The 25,140-nt window shown below is 40.7% G+C and overlaps 1 protein-coding gene across 1 annotated transcript in view; it reads right to left on the minus strand.

The window, feature by feature from the left end:
- Positions 1 to 1,056: 1,056 nt before the first annotated feature.
- The window catches only part of SLC28A2 (solute carrier family 28 member 2), a gene marked incomplete at both ends in the record, with an annotated part of 29,883 nt that continues 5,799 nt past the window's right edge, over positions 1,057 to 25,140 (minus strand). The window contains 15 exons of the mRNA XM_081291477.1: positions 1,057 to 1,174; positions 3,315 to 3,426; positions 3,631 to 3,729; positions 4,994 to 5,075; positions 5,705 to 5,902; positions 6,094 to 6,262; positions 6,693 to 6,823; positions 6,906 to 7,031; positions 8,281 to 8,361; positions 9,141 to 9,221; positions 9,630 to 9,707; positions 10,030 to 10,143; positions 10,711 to 10,852; positions 12,308 to 12,491; positions 13,776 to 13,867. Of these exons, the coding sequence (XP_081147603.1) occupies positions 1,057 to 1,174; positions 3,315 to 3,426; positions 3,631 to 3,729; positions 4,994 to 5,075; positions 5,705 to 5,902; positions 6,094 to 6,262; positions 6,693 to 6,823; positions 6,906 to 7,031; positions 8,281 to 8,361; positions 9,141 to 9,221; positions 9,630 to 9,707; positions 10,030 to 10,143; positions 10,711 to 10,852; positions 12,308 to 12,491; positions 13,776 to 13,867 (1,807 nt within the window). The remainder of the gene's footprint in view (positions 1,175 to 3,314; positions 3,427 to 3,630; positions 3,730 to 4,993; positions 5,076 to 5,704; positions 5,903 to 6,093; positions 6,263 to 6,692; positions 6,824 to 6,905; positions 7,032 to 8,280; positions 8,362 to 9,140; positions 9,222 to 9,629; positions 9,708 to 10,029; positions 10,144 to 10,710; positions 10,853 to 12,307; positions 12,492 to 13,775; positions 13,868 to 25,140) is intronic.

A 25,140-nucleotide genomic window follows, 5' to 3' on the forward strand; every position in this document is an offset into this window, starting at 1 on the left:
TTAAGCATAGGGAAGTTTTTCCACTGAGCTATTTTATTTTATTTTAAAATAGGGTCTCACTAAGTTGGTTAGGGCCTTGCTTAATTATCATTTATATGTAAATTTATATATATATTGAGAGAGAGAAGAGTTGGAATGGGCCATGTGATAATTTCATGTTTAGCTTTTATAAGAACTCCTATATCCTTTAGAAATGCTTCCTTAAGGCTATAATATTATTAATATTATAAATAATATTAAGTAAACATATTAAATATTGTGAATTCATTTCTCAGCCTCAGCACTGTTGAAGTTTGGGGTCAGAGAATTCTTTGTTGTAAAAGGCTGCTGTTGTAAAAGGAATTTTAGCAGCAATCCTGGTCTCTACCCAGTAGATGTCAGTAGCGTCCTCCTATTTGTAATCAACAAACTAGAGATACTGCGGAATGTCCACTGGGAAGCAAAACAGGCCCCCCTGGAAACCACTGTTCTAATGGATTCCCTGTTAACCTGAAGCAAATGTGGCTGACACTAAGGAAGAATACTAAAAGTTAAGGGCCTTTAGAAGTTTGTGTACAGGAAGTGTTCTCTGTTTATTCTGTAATGATTTAAGGAACTTGCAGGTTTACAAATATGTGACAACCAGAAAAAAAAAAAACTGACCATTAAATATTCATGTATTTTCATATACAAGTTTAATAATATAAACCCAGCTCACCCACTGAACTCCAAGAAATGGTTCCCCCCCACCCCTGTCCTATGACACATACTAAATCATTTTTATAGCACACAGCATTGTACAATTTTTAAGGTGACAACAAGGAACAAGATTTTTTTTTATATATGGTAATTTTTTTCAAATAAAAACTGAAGATGGCCGGAGGAATTTCCTATTTGGTGCATCCAAATAATGGAAAGATGAATGCTAATTTCATTATTGAGATATAGTGAACCAAAATGAATCTTTTACACTTACTATTATAGATATTAGTGAGTTCTTTATAGAATGGGAAACCTGAGTGCAAGCCTTCACCATCTGTTAAGATCAAAACTGTTATGGAAATGGACCAATCAGCCTTAGGCACAGATGGCATTGGTGTAGAGTTTACAGCAGTTAGCAAGGGCTGAAGCACTGAACTCTGTGTCTTCCCAGGGACCGGAAAAAGAAAGTGGGTTGGTGCCATTCAGAGAAGTACTAAAATGAAAAGCCAGAGAGATAAAAACAAGGCAACAAAAGGTGTCAAGTTTTACAAGCAGCTAAAAATGTTACCCCAAATGTCACAAAAGCAGAAACTTACAAATGTATCCATTTCATAAATAAATTGAATCAAATTAAATTTGTTTTCTCATTAATACTAGAGATAATACCAGCAAGGAACCCTGTACAATGTCTCTGCTCCTGTGACCAATTCCTAACCATAGTCCATCTAGAAATTTCCTTTCCAGATATCTGAGGCAAAATTTATGCCTAGCAATGATCTAGAATTAAACTTATCTAAAAAGTAAGGTGGTATCCCAAAGCCATCTTCTTGCAAAAGGAAAACGGATCAGACTAAATAAGTATAAATTAATTGGACAAAAACCTCATCTTTTTATATTCTAGCTGCTAATGACGCTCAGTATGTGACTAGGAAATCCACTGTCATAAGAACACAGGGATCAAAAAAATTATGCCAGACCAATGATCTATCCAGCTTATAATTAATCTTTAATACTCATCAAAAGGGTTGGGTTTTTTTTGTTGTTGTTGTTGTTGTTGTTGTTTTTTAGTACATTGGTTACCTTCTCTGCTGATAACCTCCAAGCAGGCAGGATAACATTCATTAACTTGGTCTAATAATTTGTTAAGCAGCTAGCACCTGAACATCTACCTAAATAGTGAACAGGTCATTTAATGATAATTTCCAAGCCATCTCCAACTCTAATTTTCCTACTGAACCCCAGGTCCCAGGTGGCTTATGATAGCTTTCTATGGTGATCCCACAGGTACTTCTAAGTTAACACAACTAAAATGGAAAGAGGCCATAATCTCTCCCCTTTACTCCCATTCTGGAACTGGGTCTCTTCCTTTCAGTAAATGACTGGCACTTGGGTCTCCTTTTCCACAGCAGAAAGCTACTTTCCTTTCTCTTCCTCACTTTACCCCTTCCTCCTGTCTAGCTGATGACCAATTCTGTTCATTCTACTTGGTCTCACGCATTTCCATTCTTAAAACCACTTAGGATCAGCTCCTACCATCTCTCACTAAAACCTATTATAATAGTATGTTTATTGGTTCCCCTGATACTCAAATGGCTACCAGAAAGATCTTTTGAAAAGCATACCTGAACATGTTAGTGTTCAGAATTCTTTGGATCAAAACTAAATTCCTCAGCATTTTTGGTTTGTTTAGTACCAGGGGCACTTAACCACTGAGCCACATGCTCAGCCCGTTTTTGTATTTTATTAAGAAATAGGGTCTCATTGCATTGCTTAGAGCCTGACTAAGTTGCTGAGGCTGGCTTTGAATTTGTGATCCTCCTGCCTCAGCCTCCCAAGCTGCTGGGAGGCATGCAAGCCCAGCAATTCCATAGCATTTCATCCAAGGCTGTCTTTTAGCCTTCTCTCCCAGAACTCTCCTCACTCACCCATACACCTTTGGCTTTGACAACATTCTAATTCTTCAAATTATTCCTTTTAACTACACTTTTATATATCATACTAGAGAGACAAATACCACAAGATCTGCAGAAACATTCCAATCTGAAGTAAAAAAGTCTAGTCTCACATTAACAAAAATAAATAAAAAGTACTGCTATAAAATATTAAAGAGTATTAATTATAAAACCTTTTTTGTATGTCTCAAAACTAGTTCTTTTACCTTAAATTATATATTATCTTCTTTTCATCTAGAATTTGGTAAATATGTTCATTTTTACACAATGTGAACACATCATGATTTATAAATTCAACTTTGTCCTTTCTCAATTGTCTCATTTCGGTCTGAAGAAGCCCACGATCTTTTAGCCACTTAGGACTATAGCTAAATCTTGACCTGTAACATATCTATATTCCAGCCACAATCAATATAGTCACTTACCAAAGAAAACACTCTTTTATTTCTTCCCTTACCCCTCTATCCTCAGTACCCACCAATATAGATAGAAACTGTCACCTTGGGCATAGTAGGGCTAATGCCAAAGCTGCACTTCAGAGAAAAAAGCACAAATCTAGGCCATCACCAATGCCCATGTCTCCTCTCATTCACTCAGTCCACTCAGTCCACAGGACTACTCTCAAGACCTTACTCCCACCCCCAGAAACTGCCTTCAGTGAGCAGGGGTCCTGATGCTCACCTCTGAAAGAGCTCTCTGCAGCACACATAGGTCTCATAGGTTCTATTGGTGAAACTTGTGTTTAGGAAGGAAACACAGTCAGATTCAGCTCCCCTGGGGACATAGAGGATTCCTGGATAAACAAGACAGAGATACTAAGGCAGAGATTCGACACATGCTCATCGAGGCATTTTATTCTTTGCTTATAGACTAGGAGCCCTATACATTAGGTGCCTTTTCTATGCATCTGTGGAATGAATGGTTAGATCAATATTCTGAGAGATATGTTGTCTTTTGCTAGAAGTGATGTCTTCCAAGAGACCAGTCTGAGGCTTACCTGCTATACAGGCACTGATAAAGGACACACAGGCCCCTGTTAAGAGGGCCCTAATCACAACCTTGGACAGGTCACTCTTCCGTTGGGGTATAATCGATGCTGCGGACAAAACAACATGGTAATTAACTATATGCCAGGAGCCCCCACTGGGAAGAATGCAGAGGAGAAAAATGCAGCAGGTGACTAGCTTCCTTACCACCAATCACCTATGGCTGACCAAAGAAGTGTGCATATACACTATCCTATGGGATCCCTAACTCAGACTTCAGTGATTCTGTGAACACACCCAAGATATATCTGAATCAAGCAAGGCTTTGGATTATTTCAAATGGGTGCAAATGTCTAGTGCTTCCCAGTTGAGGTCTGCACTCTTAAGCCTGCACCAGAATTAGAAGGACCATTTTGAGCCAGAGGACTAAGGAGGACAACATTTACCTGAGCCACACAGTCCATATCCCACTACTAGATGTCCTTCTCATAATCAAATAGTAATCAGGCATCAAATTAACGATATAGACAGGGATTTAACAGAAGGGTCAAAATAAGGAGAAATTATTTTGCTTTCAATGTTCAATCAGCTACAAAATAAATAAGATGATTGCCAGAATGTTTGCCATTTTTTAAACATGGGCACACAGGACTGTTTTTTTGTTTGTTTGTTTGTTTTGTTTGTTTTGTTTTTTTCTTATACTCCATTTCTTCCAAGATCCTTTTCTAACTTTAACCTTCCCAAACTCTTGAGATCTGCTAATAATTCCCCTGCCCCTACCCTCCAAGACCATTGCACCTTCTTCAACCATCACCCACATTCAGCAATATCCACAGCAACCTCAATAGATATGTTTCTGCTTCAAATACTCACTCCTCCCACACCTGGTGACTTTCAGCCTTTAATAGAACACTTTACAACACTTGACTTTACTATTTATATGTCTTAAGGTATCTAATTTGTCTTTTTGATTCCTTGTGTAAATCCTGCTTCTGTGAAGACAACTAGTGAGCAGCCTAATTCAGAAAGTACCCTAACTATTGACTAAAAAGCAAAGTATGCACTGTGACCATTTAACAGCAAAATAGAAATAATATCATTGTAATATTTTCTCCATGGGGAACATAAAAATAACAACCACTTTTGGGGCCCCTGATAGGAAAAAAGCAAGTAAAACTCAGTTTTAAAGTTTGTAAAGGACTGTATGCAGAGCCAGGTAGCAATATTGATTTAGTTTTAAGTTAACTGCAGCCCAAGAAGAACCATTTCACATCAGCTTCTCTATCTAGTCTCAACTTATTCTGAGTACCAGGAACTGCCCACTACAAAAGTTAGGGTCTGGCTGGCTTAGTGGGGAGTTGGGGGACAACTCACTTAAGCCTCCCAGTGTTATTCCTATGGAACTAAGATTGGCAAATCCGCAGAGTGAATATGTTGTAATGATCTCACCTCTTACCTAGGAAAAACAAACAGAAATAAGGAGATAAATTCCGTCCCACATGTGCATTCATACAATCATGATGGAAGTTCCAGGGTACTTATAGCCTTAAGTCTTTCCCATACTGTTCTAAGGGAGGTACAAAGGATGCTTAGAAAATAACTGCTCCTTTTGCCAGGTATGGTGGTACATATCTATAATCCCCCCTATTTGGAAGGCTAAGGCAGGAGGATCACAGACCGAGGACAACTTAGGCCACTTAGTGAGACCCTATTGACCCTGTTTCAAAACAAAAAGGACTGGGAGTATAGCTCATTGTGTATGGCCCTGAGGTGAAATCTCCAGTACCAAAAAAATAAAATTGTCTTCCCTGGACTGTCCTCACTGTAAAGACCCATCGATTACATTATAGAAAGAAGTTTGGTCAAAGTGTGGGGGAGAAATAGCACACCAATCTCAGAATAAGTGTTCAGGTACTGAAGATCAGGCTTCTAAGCACAAGTTATGCTTGCTTTGTGGGTAGGCCTGTGACTGTGGAAAGACATGTTTGTCTGAAACAAATTTTTTTTTTAATATCTTGCTATCTACCCTCAGACAGCCATGGCTGAAACCTCACACTACTTATGCTTTTCTGGATTGTCACTTACAGAAATCCACTGTTTCTCACCCTCGATCCACTCTTCCACTCCAGAGAGACGTTTGTCCTTGTATTGAGATAATTGCTGATAGGCCACAAACTCATTTATGAAAAACTTGATTCCCACTATCTCGGCCACTATTGGACAGTCTGCCCACTCTACACCCATCATGAAAACCATGGGCCTCAGGACATAGGAGCAGATGACCTGAGTGAAAGAGAGACAACCCAGGAAAAAAACAAATAACAAAGGTTAGACACCAAGGGCCTTTTCTGGGGCCTTGGCCCAACTCTCCCCTCCCCCATTCATGCTCTTAGCTTACTATGGGCCAGGATGGTGTGCCCAATTCAAGCACTTTTTAATGACAGAGTGACAGCCCAACAAGGATAATCCTTTACCTGGAAAGTGAGCCCGTGAATGTCCACCATTTCCCCCAGCCAGGAGAGGACAGCATTGATGAAGGCCAATACCGCTAAAAAGGCAATCAGGTTGGCTGCTACATTAGCAACAAGGCCTATGGCATCTGTGGCTCCATTGCTGGCAGCTTCCAGGATATTCTTCTCCTTCCTGTGCTCATTGGGCATATGGGAAGAATATGGTATCTAGAGCAGTCTCAGGCCCTCAGAGAAGAGAAATCCCACTGTCCCTACAATGCAGGATGTGGGTACAGGACCAATGTGAGACAAAGTGATGGAGTTCCTTAGGGGCCCTATTAGTGGAAATGACTCTGAAGCAGTGTATAATGATGTAATGGCCATGAAACTGCACTGAAGTAGACAACAAATGGTATACTGGCATGCAAAAGCTAGCGGCAAATAGGAGGATTAAACCAAAGAAGAAAAATCAACATGACTAGCTAGAGGCAGAGATAGGCAAGAGCTGGGATGGAATCACATTCTTCCTCTCAGCGAGACTTGAAATCTCTGCCACCAAAGGGCCACTCTTGACTCTCCATATACCTGACCATCTCCCAAATTATATGCCTTCATGGACTCACCCATGAGGCAGTTTCATCCCCTCCACACTCTTGAACTTGGACTCTTCCACTTCTGGATATACCAGCTTGGACAAGGCAAGAGCACAAGGGGCGGCCATCACAGAGGCGGAAATCAAGGATGATGCATCAATCTGTAAATTTAGACCTAGGATCAGGGTCTCAGCAGAACCCAGCTGGTACTCACCCAGGAGTGATCCCATGGACCATGCCTACCCCAAAGGATATGAATGCTCCCAACACAGAGCCCGAAATGGTGGCAAACCCTCCAGTCATCACTGTGTGGATTTCAGAGAGGGTCATGTCTGCGAGGTAGGGACGGATGAGCAGAGGTGCCTCTGTCTACAAACAAGGAGAAGACATTCAGATGCTAAGAGGGTGTGACTCCACTAGAGTGCCCATCCCAGCATAGGGACTGGACCCACTAGACACACATCTCTCAGTGTGAGAGCTGTTCAGTGAGACACAGTCCCTCTGAGGGGGGTCTCTGAGCTTTGCCTCAATCCCTCCCAACATCTGCCTCACTCCTCTCAACACCTAATCTGGTCCTGGCTGGCATGGTTCTTTCCCATTTCCACACATGTGTGTCTCATCTATTCATATTTTAATATGTTATAGAAAAGAAATGGCATATTTCCTTTGTTATGTTCTCAATTTCTAAAGCCATGTACTTCCTGAATGAACTTATGGAATATAGAGCACTTTCTGAGTCTTAACACTAGATGCTGACAAAGTATTCATTAAACGAATTGCAAGTAAATGATCTAAGCCAACTCTTTATGAAAGAGTCAAAAGAAATGATATTTATGAAATATAAACGTGCAACTATGGAAACTAAATCTAGCATCAACCTTAATTTAATGAGTACCAACCATGTGGTATACTAGATGCTAAGGATATTAATATAAATAAGTTCCTACTTCCATAATCTAGCATGGAAAAACTAAGCTGATTATGGATAATTTTAGCAAAACATGGAGAGCTAGTTCAGAAGTATCCAGAAGTACTCTGAGAACATGTCTGAAGCAGGTAATCAGTCTGAGCATTTAGAGGGCAAGACCTCAATTCTAACTCCTTGTCAATTTGACAAGCCATTGTCCTTAACAATGAGCTGATAGGCAAAAACATACATTGAGTCTATATTTCACACAGATAAATGTACCAAACAACTGTTATAAGGAAGAGGCTTAGTGTTAGCCCTGGGCAAGACAAGCTTTTGTCTCTTTAGAGACCCTGGAAAATAAAGGTCATAGGGTATGACGTGGAAAAACCAAAACATAGATCAAATACCCTTTATAGCTCCTGAAGGGGGATAAGATTTGGACTATGATATTCCTCTAAATTCCTATGTAAAAAGTTGGATCATTCAGACTAAGTATGCCCAAGTAAATATTAGTAGACACTGAAGGATGAAAACAATGAGCTGAGTCCTCTTTGAGCTTCTGAGATTTCTTTCATCAGGAATTGGGTACCCCTCACAGTCTTCATTTATTTGACTTTTCATAAGAAAAGCATACTTTTGTGAACCTGATTTCTCCAAAGTTTTTAGTTCTCCTGAGAAAAGAAGACCACAAGTCCTCAGGGTACTTACCATCCCCACAAAGATGTTTCCTGCCACAACCAGGGTCTCTGTAGAGGTGGTTCTCATGGTGAACTGCAAAAACCAGGCGATCTAAAAGCATAGAGACCTAAACCATCAGTATTAGCAGGAATCTTGGAGAATGACTAGCAAAACCCTCCTTCTTCACTCTACTGATAAGGCAAATGAGGCCTAGAGAAGTTACAAATAGCCGTGACCAGAACTCAGGACTCTTGGCCTTTAGAACAAGTACATTAAAACTCAGTATGAAAGAGTGATCCAGCCCAACTTCTCTCCCTGCTCTGCCCCCCCAGACTACCTGAGGCTTGCTATAGTTTACATCTAGAATATTCTCCAAAGGCCTATATGTTAAAGGCTTGGTCACCAGCCAGTGGCACTACTAGAAGGTGACAGAATCTTTAAGAGGTAGGGGCTAGTGGGAAGAAATTAAACACTGGGGATGTGCCCTTAAAAGGGATATTGGAACCCTTGTTCCTTCCTCTCTCTCTCTTTGCTCTTTGGCTACCATGAGGTGAGCAGCTTTGCTTCACTAGATGCTCCTGGCCATAGGTTCTACCTCATCACAGGTCCAAAAACAATGGAGTCAAACTACCATGGCCTGAAACTCCTAAAACTGAACCAAAATAACCTTTCCTTGTTTTAAGTTGATTTTCTCAGATATTTTTGTCATAGTGATATAAATTTAACACACCATTTGATATCCACCATGCTTGGGATGATTTGACTTTTCACATTGATTAAAACACTCTACATCCTACATATAAACATTATTCCAAAGTGTCATCTTCCATGGCCTTGACAGATCCCAACATAAAGACCCATCTCCCAACCAGAGGAGGAAAACAACTCACCTTCTGAACTACCCATTGCACAAGGCCCAGATAGTAGAGAATGGACATCATACATCCAAAGAAAAGGATGACTGGTAAGGTCTGTAATGAGAGTGGTGGACAGCTGGTAAGATATTACATTGTATGTGCTACATATACCATAAATAAACTGTGTTTCAGGCCTCTAAATTAAACTCTTGAATTCCAAGCACATCTGATACAGTGTAGTCTAGGAAAAAAAATTCAAAATGTATTACAAATCTACTAGCCCATCTGTACTACATCTCAAGGAGATATTTTCTAAACCTCCCCCTCCTCATTTCATCCACTTTCAGGATGGTAATGATCAAAAGGCAATAAATGGATGCTGTTTCCTTTTGATGGTATTAAGCCATCCTTTTAGGATCCAATCAGTGTGCAGCCTGGCTGATCTCCTGGACATACATTATCATCTTCTGCTTTACTTTTCAACCCCTCCACTATCATTCCTGTCCATAAAATAGATCCAACCTGAAAAGCAAAAATATTTTGGATCAGCGTATCTCCAAAGACAAAACTGGAGCCAGCCACAGTGTAGTTCAGGAAAATCTGAAAGGGAGAAAAATACAAGAACAAAGTGAATCCAGGTAAGACATAGGCAGAGAGATAGAATCCACCCCATGGATGATTAGGACCTACTGCTGCTACTGAGCCTGGCCTCCCTTTGATGGCCTGTGAGCAGGCTGTGTCCCCAGCAGGTAGCTTCTCTTCACTCACATTCTTAGCTGTACCCCAGGATTCTCTCTCCTTTCCCAATCAGATCTCCCACCACTATTATTAACTAGGCACAGCCTTCCTTCCCATACTTCCCTCAAATCTCCTTTCTTTAGGCTTCTGAAAGAACTAAGCGCTTACATGTAATTTCCCATACCTGTATTTGATCTCCCAGCCATTGAAATGCAATAAATCCAGGATAAGTTCTGATGACCACGATCCCAAAAATAAACTGAAGACCCAGGCCCCAAAACACTGTCCTCCAAGACACCTGGAATCAAAAATAAAATTATTACAATGTGAGTTCTAGAGCCTGCTAACCATTACCTGGTTGCAGTTTTAAAATGGACACATGAACTCCAGGTAGAACTAACCCAGGATGTTAATAGTAAATCTGAGTAAGTTTGCACAGAGAGGAGGGGGATAGTAAGGAAAAATGGTACAGTAATGTCAAGAGCCACATGTATTCTTATGGTTTTCTAGAAGTTAGAGGACACTTAACAATAACATGCAAATAAATTTTATAAGCCAATACTTTAGCACAATTCTCCATTATATTCTATTTTTTCTTTCTTCACTTATTTTTTTATTCTTACTTTAATGCTGCCTAGACTCATAAAATGTACATTAAGACTCACTAATACATCACAACCTACAGTTTGAAAAATAAGTGGCCTAAAGCCTTTTCGATCTTTAAAACTTCTCTTTGGAATAAAACTGTCAAAGAGGCAAATTCTACGGGTTGTTATAAACTTAGTTCTATGCCATTGTAATGACCACTTGATTCTTTGTAATTAGTACTTGGCCCCTATTCTGTGCCAAAATACCCAAAACTTACAGCACTATGGTGTTTGGAGCAGACAAAGAGGATGAGGATAAACATGCAGATTCCTGCAAAGGAGATCATCTGCTCTGGCCTTTGTGCTGTGTCTAGAACCAGCCACAGGATAAGTCCAACCACACAGGCTCCTCTGAACACCCTAAAGAAGGAATGCCAAAACTGTGTCATCCACTGAGTGAATGAATAACAATTGACTTTACCTCTGAAAAATAGAAGTTCACCCCAAGGAAAAGTGAAATAATTCAATAGTTCATTGTTGATTGGACACAGAGATACACTAGGAGAATCATTCATCTGACAGTTCACTAGCTTCCACCTCTTTCCCCACAACTTACTCACAGAATGAGGTTTCTAACTGGAGGACGTAAATCCTATGACTTCCCTTTCCTCAAGTTTCCATATTAATAACATAACAAAAATTCATTCTCAAAGACTGTTCCAATGAATGACCCAAATACTAAAAACCAAAGAAGGAAAAGGATGTATTAACCCCTACCATGGGTCTTCATCCAGTTTCTAACCAGTAAGAGTAAAGCCTTAGTCATAAATCAACTACTTCTGGTCTTGTGGTCTTTCACGTACCAAACACATTTGATTAATATACAGACTGGTTACCTCATGTCTGAATGTTAGAATCCTTCAAGTTCAAAAGAAAAGGATCAGAAGGGAGATCATGGATGAAAACAGAACAAAAAGAGCACACTGTTCAACTGAGATAATATAATGAAAGACATTATAGGTCAGGGCTAAAATTCAGATCTCTTCTCACTGTAAACCTATCTCACTTCAAGTGAATAAAATCTGGCTTCCAGAATCCATCTTGCTAGTAAATAAGGTCATTTTAGCTCTATCCTTCCAGTGTCAAATAAATCAATGATTCAAAATTTAGGTGGTAGTCTGGTGTAGTTTCTCCAAATCATCACTGTTGCAAACATCCTTAACACCTATTTTCTCTGAATCCATTGGAAGATGGGAACAAAGAGGAACTTATAGAAAGTCCAAGTTATTCTCTCACTCCTGGCCTGTAATCAAAGTATACATGCATATCATAGCTAGATGAACTACATCTGCTGTTGGATCCAGTTCAGTATACCTGAACACTGAGTTTGTTCCTTAAACTATAAGGAGTTGTAAAAGATACCAGTGTGTGACAGAAGTCTTTAATGTATCAGAGAACTAGGGGAGATGACCACAAACTCAACTGGATAGTTTTATGAAGCTGCAAGCCTCTTTGTTCTGATTCCTTCATTGAAAAGGAACATGTTTCTTCTCATTTCTGACATAGGCCCTGATGAGAAACAGACTGAAAATCTTCTCTGGAACTGAACTCCTCCTGGGTTCACCTAGCAATATAGAGACCTAGGTCTACAAGAAACCTGACTAAGGTCCAGCGCTCAGAGGCCTGTTGCTGTATGTCCTCTGCACTTTGCTTTTGTATAGTATAGAATAAGATCTAAGAGACCAGTCAGGGACTGTCAGAGGAAGGAAGAGGAGGGGAGGAGGAGGAGGAGGAGGAGGAAGAGGAGGAGGAGGGGAAGGAGACTTGTGCTTGGGATAAGTTGTGGGGCCAAGGATATTGAGATCCACATCTTACCATTTCATCCAAAATCTCAGGCGTGAGTTTTTAAAGGGTTTCAGACATCTCATTAATTTTTCACCAAATAATTTTTTCAGAAAGTTGTGAACCAGGACAAAGATCACTAAACAGGTAAGAACAAACAAGGCCAGTGCCCTCTGGAAATCCAGGATGCAAGCTGCTAGGAAGTAGGCAGCATAAGCTAAAAAGAGAAAGTACAGAGTAAAAAGGTCAATGAAACAGAGCTTCCTTGGGATAAAAGAAGCTCCAGTCATGAGTGCCTGGGACTCAGAGCAAGAAAGCCCCTCAGAGACCACACCACCCAGCCCTACCATAAAACTGTGCTCCACCCCTCAAAATCGGAGTAGAGGCTAATTGTTTTCTTCTTGGGATTCCCAAAAACAATCCAGTTTATTTGAAGATCACCTATTTTCACCTGTCCCAAGAGAAATCTCAAGCCCCTTTACTTTATCTGATAAAGTCTCACCATATTCCCTGGGAGTGTGTTTCATCAGCATCCACTCCTCAAGCCAGTTGTCTCTTTTTTGTGTGTGTGGAAGAGGTTTTAGGGGTGCCTAACCACTCAGCCAAATCCTCAGTTCTTTTATTTTTTTACTCTGAGACAGTCTCACTAAATTGCTTAGGGCCTTGCCAAGTTGCTGAGGCTGGTCTTGAACTTACAATCCTCCTACCTCAGCCTCCCAAGTGACTGGGACTATAGGCATGCGCCACCGCACCCAGCATCAGTCATCTCTTTTTGAAACTTAATTACCCTAGTCATATTAAAATGTTTAAAGTCCAAACTTTCCTCTTGAGCAAAATCATGTCAACAGGGGGCTGGAAATGTAGTTCAGTGGTATAGCACTTGCCTAGCACATGGTAGACCCTGAGTTTGATCCCTAATATCGCAAAAAATAAATGAATAAAAAATTTAAAAATGTGTAAACAAGGCTACTACTAGGAAATACAACCATATGGCCCTCACCCCATGGCTCTCTGACTCACCTCAGAATATAATTTTTGTTTTCACTATCCCAGCTGCCTTTGACATCAAAGCCCCATACATCACTGACAGTACATTCTAAACAAAGGTTTACTGTCTTTTAAAAACATATTATATGATTGATTTTACTTGTAAACCAACAAATAAGTAATGTCTATCATAGGTTTCTCTTGCAAAGACTACAAGAAATTGTGTTCTCCATCAAATCAAGACATAAAAAAGAGATAAGCTCATATTCTCTGAAATATTTTAAGTCTGTCATATAATACAGTTTTGAAAATAACTTATTCTCAGATTTTACTTTTTCCTGTAGGTGCAATTCAATAAATTATGGTTCACCTACAAGTAGTTAAGAGCTGTACATCAAAGAGCCTTTAGGTCAGTTTGTGAGTCAAATTGCTTTCCACCTAGTAATCATCTTGACACAGGTAACATTCCTCAAATGACTGTGTTTCTCGCTTCCATGAATTCTCATTATCTCACCCAAACACAACAGGCCCAACAGGATCTTCTTGAACAAGCTGGCATGTCTTCTGCAGAAACTTCTTGCCTTGATAAAAGTCTGTACGTTCTTCCTGATGAGAACACAAAAGTTAAGATGCAAGAATTATTACAGCCAATTTGTGCTGCTTTTCAAAACTACCTGGCCCAAGGCAGAATTTGCTCTTACTCAATGAAGAAAGATGATTCAGCTAGGAGGAAGTGAATGTCCCAGTCATGCCCAAAAGCCAGTGTGCCAGGTCAGAATGACCCTACCTCAGCCTAAACAAGCAATGTCCTTAAATAGTTTCTTACCACATAAGTGGATAGTGGTCATATGGGATCTACTCTCTCCTTGTTCCCAAAAGCTCAGCTTCTAAATTCCCAAGAGGGCCTGTTCTTTCTAGAGACAATTTGGCTATCCCTCTTTAGGAGCCACACAAACCCATAAACTTTAATAGTCAGTCAGGTGTACATTGACGGGAAGAAAAATACCACCAACCTCAAGAATCTGCACAGGCAGGCCTGAGAGATGCCCAGGAAGTAGGGCTATTCAAGTTGGATTTAACCAATATTTGTACAGTACTTTCCATGAGCTTGGGCTCTAAGAACTTTGCAAATAGTAACTCATTACTGTCTCCTAAGAACCCTGCAAGTAGTTATAATTATCCTTCCGTTTTTTACAGATGTGGAAACTGAAAAACAGAGACATTAAAGTAACTTTCACAAAGTCACAAAGATTGTAAGAAACCAAGATATAATCTAAACTTTGGCAGCTTGCCTTCTGAATCTGAGCTTCTAACCATCACCCCTTGCTTACTTTACCTAGACTCCAGACTCACCCGTCTGCCACTCATAAGTATCCTCAGCACATGCAGCCATGTGAGCAAAAAGATCTTATTTCCAAGCTCTTGGAAGCTCCAAAGAAGGAGAGCCCAGCAAGAAGGTCCCAGTCTGGCGATCGTGCTGAAGCAGACTAGCTTAGCCAGGGCTGGGACTAGCCACCAATCTCTGATGCCTTGGGGTCTCGGCCCACAGAGCATTAGGAACTTTCCCTACTGTTGCCTTGCCCATTTAACAGACTCCCTGTTCCCCATGTACAGTCTTATTTTGGGGGATTGAAGCTGCCACACCTACATCCTCAGCCCCTAGAGCCTTCCTTTTCATTCCTCTCTCTACACACTCCTAATGTCTCCTTTCTTCAGAGAACCCAAATCTGTCTGCTGGGCAGAGTGTGGATTATCAGATAAAGGGAAGCTGAGGAAGGAGGAAAACTTATCTTTATCACTGTCTGACCAATTCAGGAGGATATTTAGGATCTCAAGAATTCTGCTGCTTTGCCATGCCCAGTAGAGAAAGTAGTGAGTGAAAAGATTTGCTTAGATAAACCAGTGTCTCTGAAGACAGCATTATCTTTTGGAACATCATTCACAGAGTGCACCAAGCAAGGAGTTTAATTGCAATCCTAGATTTCCTGTGTGCTAGGTCTTTGGTTTGCCCCTCTAGATCCATGCTGCGCTTGCTGTCTGCCCTGGAAGTCAGACCCATGTGGACTGCGCCAAAGGACACCCAGGCCCTCTGGCTTACCAAGTTGGGTTCAGCCAGTGGGACCCCAGAGGAAACCAGAGCAGGCAAAGACTGAAGCCAGTGTATTGTAATCTGACTCTCCTGCCAGGGTCTTTTGAATCTTGTCTCTTCAGGCCTAGGAATAATGAGTGTTCACAACTTCAAACTTTAGGTCCTTATACTGTCCTTTCTTATGAATCCACTACTTTTCATGTACATCATTGTTACAGCCTCTTTGTGAATAAACCCTCCTCTAATTATCCTACTTTAAGTATACCATCTGTTTCCTGTTGGGACCCAAATTGAAACACCAGGTGAAGCTGGCTTAAAATTATACCCAATAAATGCCAGCTGAATGAGGACACTGCAGAAAAAGAAGGAGCATGTACCAGTCCCAGAATAGATATAGATCACAGGATTAGAAAAGAATTCTACCATCACCTCCTGACCACAAACCCACCATTTCCCGGGAACCAGAGTTCAGTGGGTATTTCAAGAAATCAATTAGGAATACTTATCTGTGCAAAACTCATTAACAGGATCCTAAAATATCAGGTTAGAATTGGGCCTCTGGTTTAAAAAAGAAAAGGAATAAATGAGAGGTGTTTCAAAGGAAGAAGAGAAACGAAGCTTTCTCACCTCCTTTAAGCCAATTGAGAAGCAGGGCATACAGGCACATGAGCAGGTGTCCATGGTCCTGGTATCCCTAGTGGCTCGGGCTCTTGTTAATACCACCAGGCTTTTTTACTTTACATAATGGTATTATTTGAGCATTAATATCTGTGCTATATTGGGAAACTGAATTGAAAAGAAATCTGAGAGATGGCAAAACTTGACATCTTGCCCCTACCCTGTTAGAGAGTACATACCCACTGATAGGTTTTGCAGGTATATGTGGGAGGCTTTCCAGGTATGGATTGTTGACAACCCCTCTCAGGTAAATGTTTACTGCCTGCAGCCCCCAGTGACAAGGGGAAACAGAGTAGATAAAACAATGGGAAGTACTACCTGCACATGGCTTTGGTGGGTACCATGGGACAGGCCTAGCAGCAAGGATGTTTGTGCATTTTCACAATGACCCAGTCCACAAGGCATGGAAACTTTCCCAACTAAGGGAGAGAGAGCTATGGGAGCTGCCAGGGTTTGTGGTACTTTTCTTCTGCCAGTTAGAGTGGAAAGCTTGGGATAGCCTTCAGAAAATACAGCTCCAGTGACTGTTAACAGTGTGGCTCTGGGTATTTGCTTCTCTATCTTGAATTAAGAACTAAAAGAAAGAAAGAAATGAGTCAGCCCAGAACCAAAAAGCAGTATGAGTAAGGATGAAGACTTCCGGGCATTAACCAGATTTTTTTTGAAGGGTCAAAGGTTTTATTTTGATGGCATGAGAAGACCCGGTCATTTAGGTACTCTACTGAGTACCACTTGGCCAGATTCAAAGTTATGTATACAACTGGTTTTGAATTAGAGGAGAGTAGGTGGTGGTGTCTGGAGACTAGAGAGCAATTGCCAAAAGTATTCAAGAGAGAATGGCAGCTGAGTCTTAGCAAAGGGATGTTACTAGTCAAGATGGAAAGAAAAATAGGGGTTGGAAAGGGATATCAGTGGAAACCAGCAGACTTAAACTGGCAGAGGCAGAGGCTCTGTGCAGCTGGGAACAGTTGATTCTAAGAGCCTACATTACAAGTAGAGTCAGAGGGGACCCTATACCAGAACTCAGCCAGGTGCTCCGATGTCGAGTTGAGGGTGGAGGTTGCCTTGGAAAAGAATTCCCCTCCACACAGCACCAGCCCCTGTCCATTTCAGATGACAGTGGACCATCTTCTCCACACCGATGTGGAGGCACAATGCCAAAGGTCCACAAAGACAGGAAGCATCTGCACGGTGGCCTTTCCTACTGCCCTTCAACTCTTCCTTCCAGAACTCTTCTCTCTCTAAATTAGAGGTAGCAGTTATCCTGAGAGGCAGAGGACTCTTCCCAGAGAAGGTGCTCTCTCTCTCATGACTACTCCAATGGCCTTTTCAGGACAGGCCCTTTAATTTAGTCCTGCTACAAGAAAACTTTCTCCAAGTTTCCAATATATAACTAATGCTCATTGCAGGCTCCCTGTGATGATGTCATTTGCTCCTAATTAAACATTCTTTTAATGATTTTACTCAGAAAGTAAGGATTAATACGCTCTAGCTTCTTTAACTGCTAATAGCAAGCTCAGGCCCTAATGAAAAAATATAACAGTAGGGGGCAGAGTTTCCCAGTAAGGATGAGCTGCCTATAATTGGAAACTTGCATTGATAAGCAATATAGCCAGGTCCTGGACAGATTTCCAAATCTCTCATCCAGTAACTTATTTATTGGGGGTGGAGGCGTACCGGGAATTGAACTCAGGGACACTCGACCACTGAATCACATTCCCAGTCCTAGTTTGTATTTTATTTAGAGACAGGGTCTCCCTGAGTTGCTTAGCACCTCACTTTTGCTGAATTCACGATCCTCCTGCCTCAACCTCCCATGCAGCTTGGATCACAGGTGTGCACCATTGTGCCCGGCTTCATCCAGTAACTTATACATCTTCCACCCACTGACCTATCTTGCCCATCCCTCTTTACCAGGCTTACTGCCTCTCAACCAGGAAGACGGAACAGTCACTTATATGACAGGCAGAAGAGCAGAAGGACAGTAGGCTTAATAAGAGCAGCTGGAGAGCTAAAGAGGAAGCCAAAAAGAGAAATGATCTCTAAGAAGAATGATGTTGAATATCAAGTAGCAGGACAAATGAGAAGATGCTATATGTGGAATGAAGGTAACTGCTGCTTGTGAGAGCTGTTTCCCAGGAGAATGACTGAGGGAAAGGGGTGAAAGAGTGAGTGTGAGCAGCTATGGACAACTTCACGAAGTCTTCTTTGTGAAGAGAAAAAGATCCAGATACTGTTTCAGCAGGAACTGCAAAACCTCATCATCTCTCTCTCTCCAAAATACCACAGGATTATTACAAGTTTATAAACAAAGGAAATGACCCTGCCAGCAGGTGGCAGAGTTAGGATTTAAAACCCAGATCTGCAATTCACAATAGCTAAACTATGAAACCAACCTAGGTGCCCTTCAACAGAATGGAAAAAGAAAATGTGGTACATATACACAATATTACTCAGCCATTAAATTTTGAACTTCTGAATATTACTCAGCCATACAAAAAGTAGAATATTCCTCAGCCATTAAAAAAAAAAATGAGGGCTAGGGTTGTGGATCAGCACTTGTGGGGCCCCAGGTTCGATCCTCAGCACCACATAAAAAAATAAGTGAATAAAATAAAGGTATTGTGTCCAACTACAACTAAAAAATAATTTTTTTAAAAAAAAAAAAGAATAAAACATGCTAAGTGAAATAAGCCAGTCCCAAAAAAACAAAAGCCAATTTTTTTCTCTGATATGTGGATGCTAATTTCACAATAAGGCAAGGGTTGGGGAAGAATAGAAGTACTTTGTATTTAAAAAAAGGGGAATGAAGGGAAGAGGAGGGGGTGGGAATAGGAAGGATAGTGGAATGAATCAGACATTACTAGCCTATGTGCATATATGATTATACAAACAACATAATTCTATATTATGTACAATCAGAAGAATGAGAAGTTATACTCCATATATGTATAATATGTCAACATATACTCTACTACCTACTAATTAGGACAAATAATAAATAAATAAATTTTAAAAACCCCAGCTGCTTCAAAGTGCAGGACTAAATTCCAAAGGGACCACTTCAGAATTCTAAAGTTATGACTGCTAAAAGAATAGAGAAGAGGATGCAGATAACTATGCCTGTCAATGTCAAAGAAGCTTTCACAAAAGAAAGGGTGGATAGACTGATCTAAAGGAAGTGGAGAAATGTTTGCTAAGTGGATATATCATAGGGAATTTGAAGAGACTGGGTTGGAGTACCTCTAGAATTTGAAAAGCACGCTTAAGTGAGCTAAGCATTTTGTAAAGAGCAGTAGAATTTGCTGGCACTGGGATACAGGGAGCATGTGAGTGGATGATGGGAAGAAAGCTTGGGAAGAAGGTGAGAAACCAGGTCACATAGATGATGTGCCATATTTGGGAATTTGGACATTATCCTATAGGAAGCAGAGAACCATTGGAAAATCTCAACAAGGTAATAACAGGAGCAGGTGTATGTTCTAGAAAGATGGCCCTGCACCCTGAAGCAGGACTGACTCCCACACATGGATGCTTGGAAGCAACTGAAGTAGCAGAAGCAGCAATTTATTCACAATCAACCTAAAACTGGGCTAAAGATGCTAAGTGAAAGAGCTGATCAGAAAGGAAATTGATGGTGAACCTACCTACGGACAAGGCGGAGCAAATCAGGGAGTTGGTGGAAAGCAAAGAGGGAATTCCCAACATCAGCACTCATCTACAGTCACAAACAGATGAATGATGAGAAGACAGCGATTGAGTACAAATCCTGGTGTTGGCTCTGAGAGGAGATGGCCTTCCTTCTATTTCAGCCTCTGCCCCATCACTCACAAGGAGGCATCATACATCCTCTAACTCTGGAACACCAGAGACATCTCCCTTCCCTGGATGTCCAGTATTGCATGTCTACTGGAGGGACAATGTGAGGACCCCAGGATGCAGTGTTCCTGACCCAAAGGGCCCTTGCCAGCAATTGAATTTTAGTTTCCAATCCAGTGCTTCCCTTTCTTATGGCTATGTCCCTTGTCAACAAAATATTTCCTGGTGTTTGGGTGTAGCTCAGTGGTAGAACACTTGTCTACCATGTGCAAAGCCCTGGACTCAGTCCCCACCACCACAATAAAATAAAATGTTTTCTGGCCTCCAAAAACAGGAAAAGAAAGACCATCTGAGTGGCTGTTGGTGGGAGGTGCGTTGCAGGCCAATTAAGAAGTAACTGTGATGGTTCAGGGGAGGGCAGATGGGGGAATGGAGTTTAGGACAGATCAATAGCAGGGAGGGAAAAGAGATGTGAAAATCTGGGCTGCCTATGATGTTCCTTCCATAAGCAACTAATGTCTGTGGGTTCCTTCCATGACAATGTGAGGCAAGGAGAAGGGCTTTGTGGAAGGGGTAGGCTGATGACATTTGCCAAAATAGAGAAGCCAGCCTGGGGAGGCAACCTGAGTTTGCCGAGTTTCCACATGAGTGCTGAGAGCCTAGCCCAGCAGAGTGGGAAAGTAGCAAACCTATGCTGACAGAAGATTGGTTTGGGGCACGTATAATTTGAAATATATATGTGACATCTAGGTGCAGACTGATGAATCATTATATACATAAGCTTCAAAAAAATATATATAGGTTGAAGCTCAGAACAAAGGTCATGGCTTCAGATGTAGCTCTCAAGAATTAAGTGAAAGAGTATGAAGAGGAGGTTACAGACAGAATCCTGGAAGCTAAAGATAAGAAAGAGCATCAAGACAGGTAGTGTGTATCATTAAAATCAGTAAATGAGGGATTGGGGAAGTAGACCAGTGGTAGAATACTTGCCTAGCATGTGTGAAACCCTGAGTTCAATCCCCAGTACCACCCCTGAAAATTTTTTTTTAGTTTCAAGTAAGGGTTAGAAGGACAGACACCCAGTGAAAGTGGGTGTACACTGAACATAATGAATGCTTCATTGATCACCTACCAAGAATATTTCAATAATAGGGCTGAAAACTAAATGCATTGGGTGAAAAGTGCATGGCAAATGACAAAACAGAAATAGAAAGTAAATTACACTTGCCATGAAACTTGACCGTGAAGAAAAAAAGGTATCACAAGGTAAGGTTGATTTCTTTTGTTTTATTATAAAAGAAAGAAACTTGAGTATGCTTACAGACTGGGGAATGGTCTAAGGAGAGATTGATGATGTGGGGCAAGGGAAAGGGCTTTGTGGAAGGGATTGGAGAAGGATGGGATTAAGAAAATGGATAAATAGATATGCTTCAGATTCAGGCACAGTAGGCCTTCTCATAAAGACGGGGAAAAGATAAACATTCATACAGGTGCAGATATCTTTAAGTTGAAGCATATGAGAAGACACTAGACTTTTTAGACAAATTATATATATCACATTGCACTGTATGTTTTATATGTGATGTGTGTGTGTGCGTGTGTGCGTGTATAGTAAAATGTATAACAACAGCTGCATGCAGTAGTGCATGTTTGTATGATCCTAGCAATTCAGGAGGCTGAGTCAGGAGAATCACAAGTTCAAGGCCAACCTCGACAACTGAGCAAGACCTAGTCTCAAAAGAAAAAAAAAGAAAAGAGCTGGGGATGTGGTTGAGTGGTAGAATGACCCTGGATTCAATCCCCAGCACCAAAAGAAGAAAGGAAGGGACGGGAAATGTACCACAGTATCACCAAGGCTGGGAGAGGAGAGCTAGAAGTGTACTATCATAAGGGTATAATATCACTTGAAGGTAGGTGTGGTAAATTGAAGAAGTACAATATACACCCTAAAGCAATCACTAATAAAACAAAAAGGAGATTAAAATGCAGTCATTTTAAAGTATTTGGTTAATTAATCTGAAAGGCATTAAAAGAAGAACATGTGAGACAAACAGAAAGAAGTAGCAAGATGACAGGATTAATCCATTAAATGCAAAATGGCCTAAACAATCCAATTAAAAAGCAAGACTGGCTGGCAGTTTGACTTAAAAAGGCAAGAGAGAATTTTTTTTTCTTTTTTTGTACTGGTGATTGAACCCAAGGATACTTGACCACTGAGTAATATCCCCAGCTCTTTCTGTATTTCTTTCTTCTTTCTTTCCTTATTTATTTATTTTGAGGCAGCCTTTCTAAATTGTATAGGGCCTCACTAAATTACTGAGGCTGGCCTCAAACTTGTGATCCTCCAGCCTCAACCTCCTGAGTCACTAGAATTACAGATATGCACCATTGTGCCTGGCACAAGAGAAAGAACATTCTTTTTCTCATAGAGAAAAAAAATAGGACAAAGTGCATTGTAAGGTAATATTTTAAGTAGTATTGCCATTAAGGAAGTTAATGACAAAAAATACTTAATCTTCTTAGAAAGAAATAATACTAGATTATATACCAATTAGCAATGGAGATGGGGTGGGAATGGTAAAATTGGTAGATTAAGTGGAATTAGGAATTTGAGAAGAATATTAGTTAATTTTTTAATTTTATAAATTTTTTTAATATTTATTTTTTAGGTGTAGATGGACACAACACAATGCCTTTATTTTTATGTGGTGCTGAGGTAGAACCCGGGTCCCGCCCATGCAAGGAGAGTGCTCTACCGCTGAGCCACAATCCCAGGCCTAATTTTTTAAATATTTATTTATTTACTCTGGTACCAGGGATTGAACCCAAGGGCACTTAACCACTGAGTCACATTCCCAGGCCTCTTTAAAAATTTATTTAGAGACAGGGTCTCACTGAGTTGCTTGGGCCATACTAAATTGCTGAGGCTGGTTTGAACTCTCAATCTTCCTGTCTTAGCCTCCCAAGCCACTGGGATTACAGGCGTGCACCACCATACCTGGACTTTATTTTTATTTTCTGCAATACTAGGTATTGAAGAAGAATATTCATTTAAGACAATGGCTAAAGGAAAATAAGCAGGTGAGTTCATAGGGCTGAAGTCGGGCCAATCTGAGAAGAAGGCTCAGGCAATCCATGTGAGCTCCATGTGAAGTTGAGGCTTACCTGAAAAGAGCTTAGAACTGAAATTCTTTTTTTTTTTTTTTAAGAGAGAGAGAGAGAGAGAGAGAGAAAGAGAGAGAATTTTTTTTTAATATTTATTTTTTAGTTCTCGGCGGACACAACATCTTTGTTGGTATGTGGTGCTGAGGATGGAACCCTGGGCCGCACGCATGCCAGGCGAGCGCGCTACCGCTTGAGCCACATCCCCAGCCCCTAGAACTGAAATTCAACAAGGTTTATAACAAAGTTAATCTGGTTAACAAAGCTAATAGGATCACATTCATCTTTATTGGTAACTAGCTTGAAAGGTAAAGAATTCAGGTAAACAAAAATTCTAATATGACATCTCTTCATTTCTGAAGTCAAAAACTGGAAGGAGTGGGATTTAGAAGATAAGCTAAGAAAAAGTGTGTCTCTTTCTTCCAGAGCTCTTAGCCCTGCTACCCCTTCCCCCAAGTTATACCCAAATTTAGGACAGAATGCTTCCTTGTCAAACCAGCCCCAGGTCCCTGACACTGTCCAGTCCTATTACTCAGGGTAGGGTGACAGGAAGAACAGATGTAACTTTTTACCCTCAGCAGATACCCCTCCCCTGCTGTACAGAAATTCAGCCTCTCTGGCCTACATCCCTTGATTTCCTTTATTTTCACCTCAGTGGATCTCTGGCCTAACAGCTTCTCTCTCTACCATCTTAGGAAAAACTGACCTTCTCACTTACCAAGGAAATCCTACAATTCTACCCAACAAATCCTCAGGGCTTTGTCTCGCAGTGATTTCATTACTCACTCTTTCCATCTTCTACTACTACCCACCTTCTTTCTCTCTGCCTCTCCTGGCTCCTTTCAATCATCAGATGTATTTTGGTTCACTGCACCTTAAAAACAAACACCCTCTCCCTGCCACCAATTTTTTTTTTAATTCTGACAACAAAAAACCTTCCCTAAAATGTTTATTAGATTGCTTTAGAGAAATGGGTCAGTTCAGAAAGAGTAACAAAAAGAAAAAAGATAAAATCATTTTGCATTGGATCAGATTCAAGATGTCCTGAGCAACTGAGTAAGAGAACTTGATAAAGACAAGAATCTGAGAACACCTGGCCTTTAGTCCATCATTAACTCTGGTCAATTCCTTTCCAAAAGTGTCTCTAAGATGTAACTTCTGTAATCTATCCCCACTCACTCTGCCTTAGCCCAGGCCCCTTCATCTCTTGCTTATGAGTCTCTCTCTCCACCCGCACCCCCATCCTCTCTATACTGGGGATTGAAACTGGGGAAGCTTTACTACTGAGCTACATCCACAGCCCTTTTTCTTTTTTATTTTGAGACAGTCTTGCTAAATTGCTGAGGCTGGCCTCCAACTTGCGATCCTCCTATCTCAGCCTCTTGAGTCACTGGGATTACAAGAGTACACCACCATACCCAGTTACAAGAGCCCTTTAACTAGCTTCCTGCCACCAGTCTTTCCCTACTCTGATACTCTCTCCACATTGCTGTCAGAGTTATTTTCCTAAGACAAAGCATGGTTCCTTCTTTCCCCTCTCCTCTTTAAAACCCCGTTGGCTCCCTAGAATAAAATCAGACTCTTTGGGACTGGCATTTCCCTTTTCACAGTCTCACTGCTTGCCTCTTTTCCTGTACACAACCCATTATTTCACCACACTGACTATCTTACCCTCACAGAACACATAAAAACTTTCACAACCCCATTCCTAGTAAGTTCTATAACCATTCTCCATCTGATAAACTATTCATCCTCAAAGATCCAACTAAATGTCACCTCCCAGGTGAAGCCTCCATTGCAAAGCAAAACTACAATGTGATAACACTACACACATACCATGGAGGAGGAGACACTTTCTTAATATCTAAACCTGCTTGAGGGGTAAAATCTGGTACAACCATGTTTAGCATGGGCTAAAGCTATCTACCCTATGACACAATTCCATACCCAATAGGAAGGGATGCTTATATTTACTAAGAGACATGCATAAAATTGTTCATAGTATCACAATTCATAATAGCAAAAGTGGGGAAATGACTCAAATCCCAACCATAGTAAAATAGACAAGGACATTATGGTAGATTCTATACAGCAATTAAGAAGATACAAACTGAAATACATGCATCTCCTG

The sequence above is a fragment of the Spermophilus citellus genome (genome assembly GCF_964194105.1).
Source record: "Spermophilus citellus genome assembly, chromosome: 4".
In the NCBI taxonomy this organism is placed as follows: domain Eukaryota; kingdom Metazoa; phylum Chordata; class Mammalia; order Rodentia; family Sciuridae; genus Spermophilus; species Spermophilus citellus.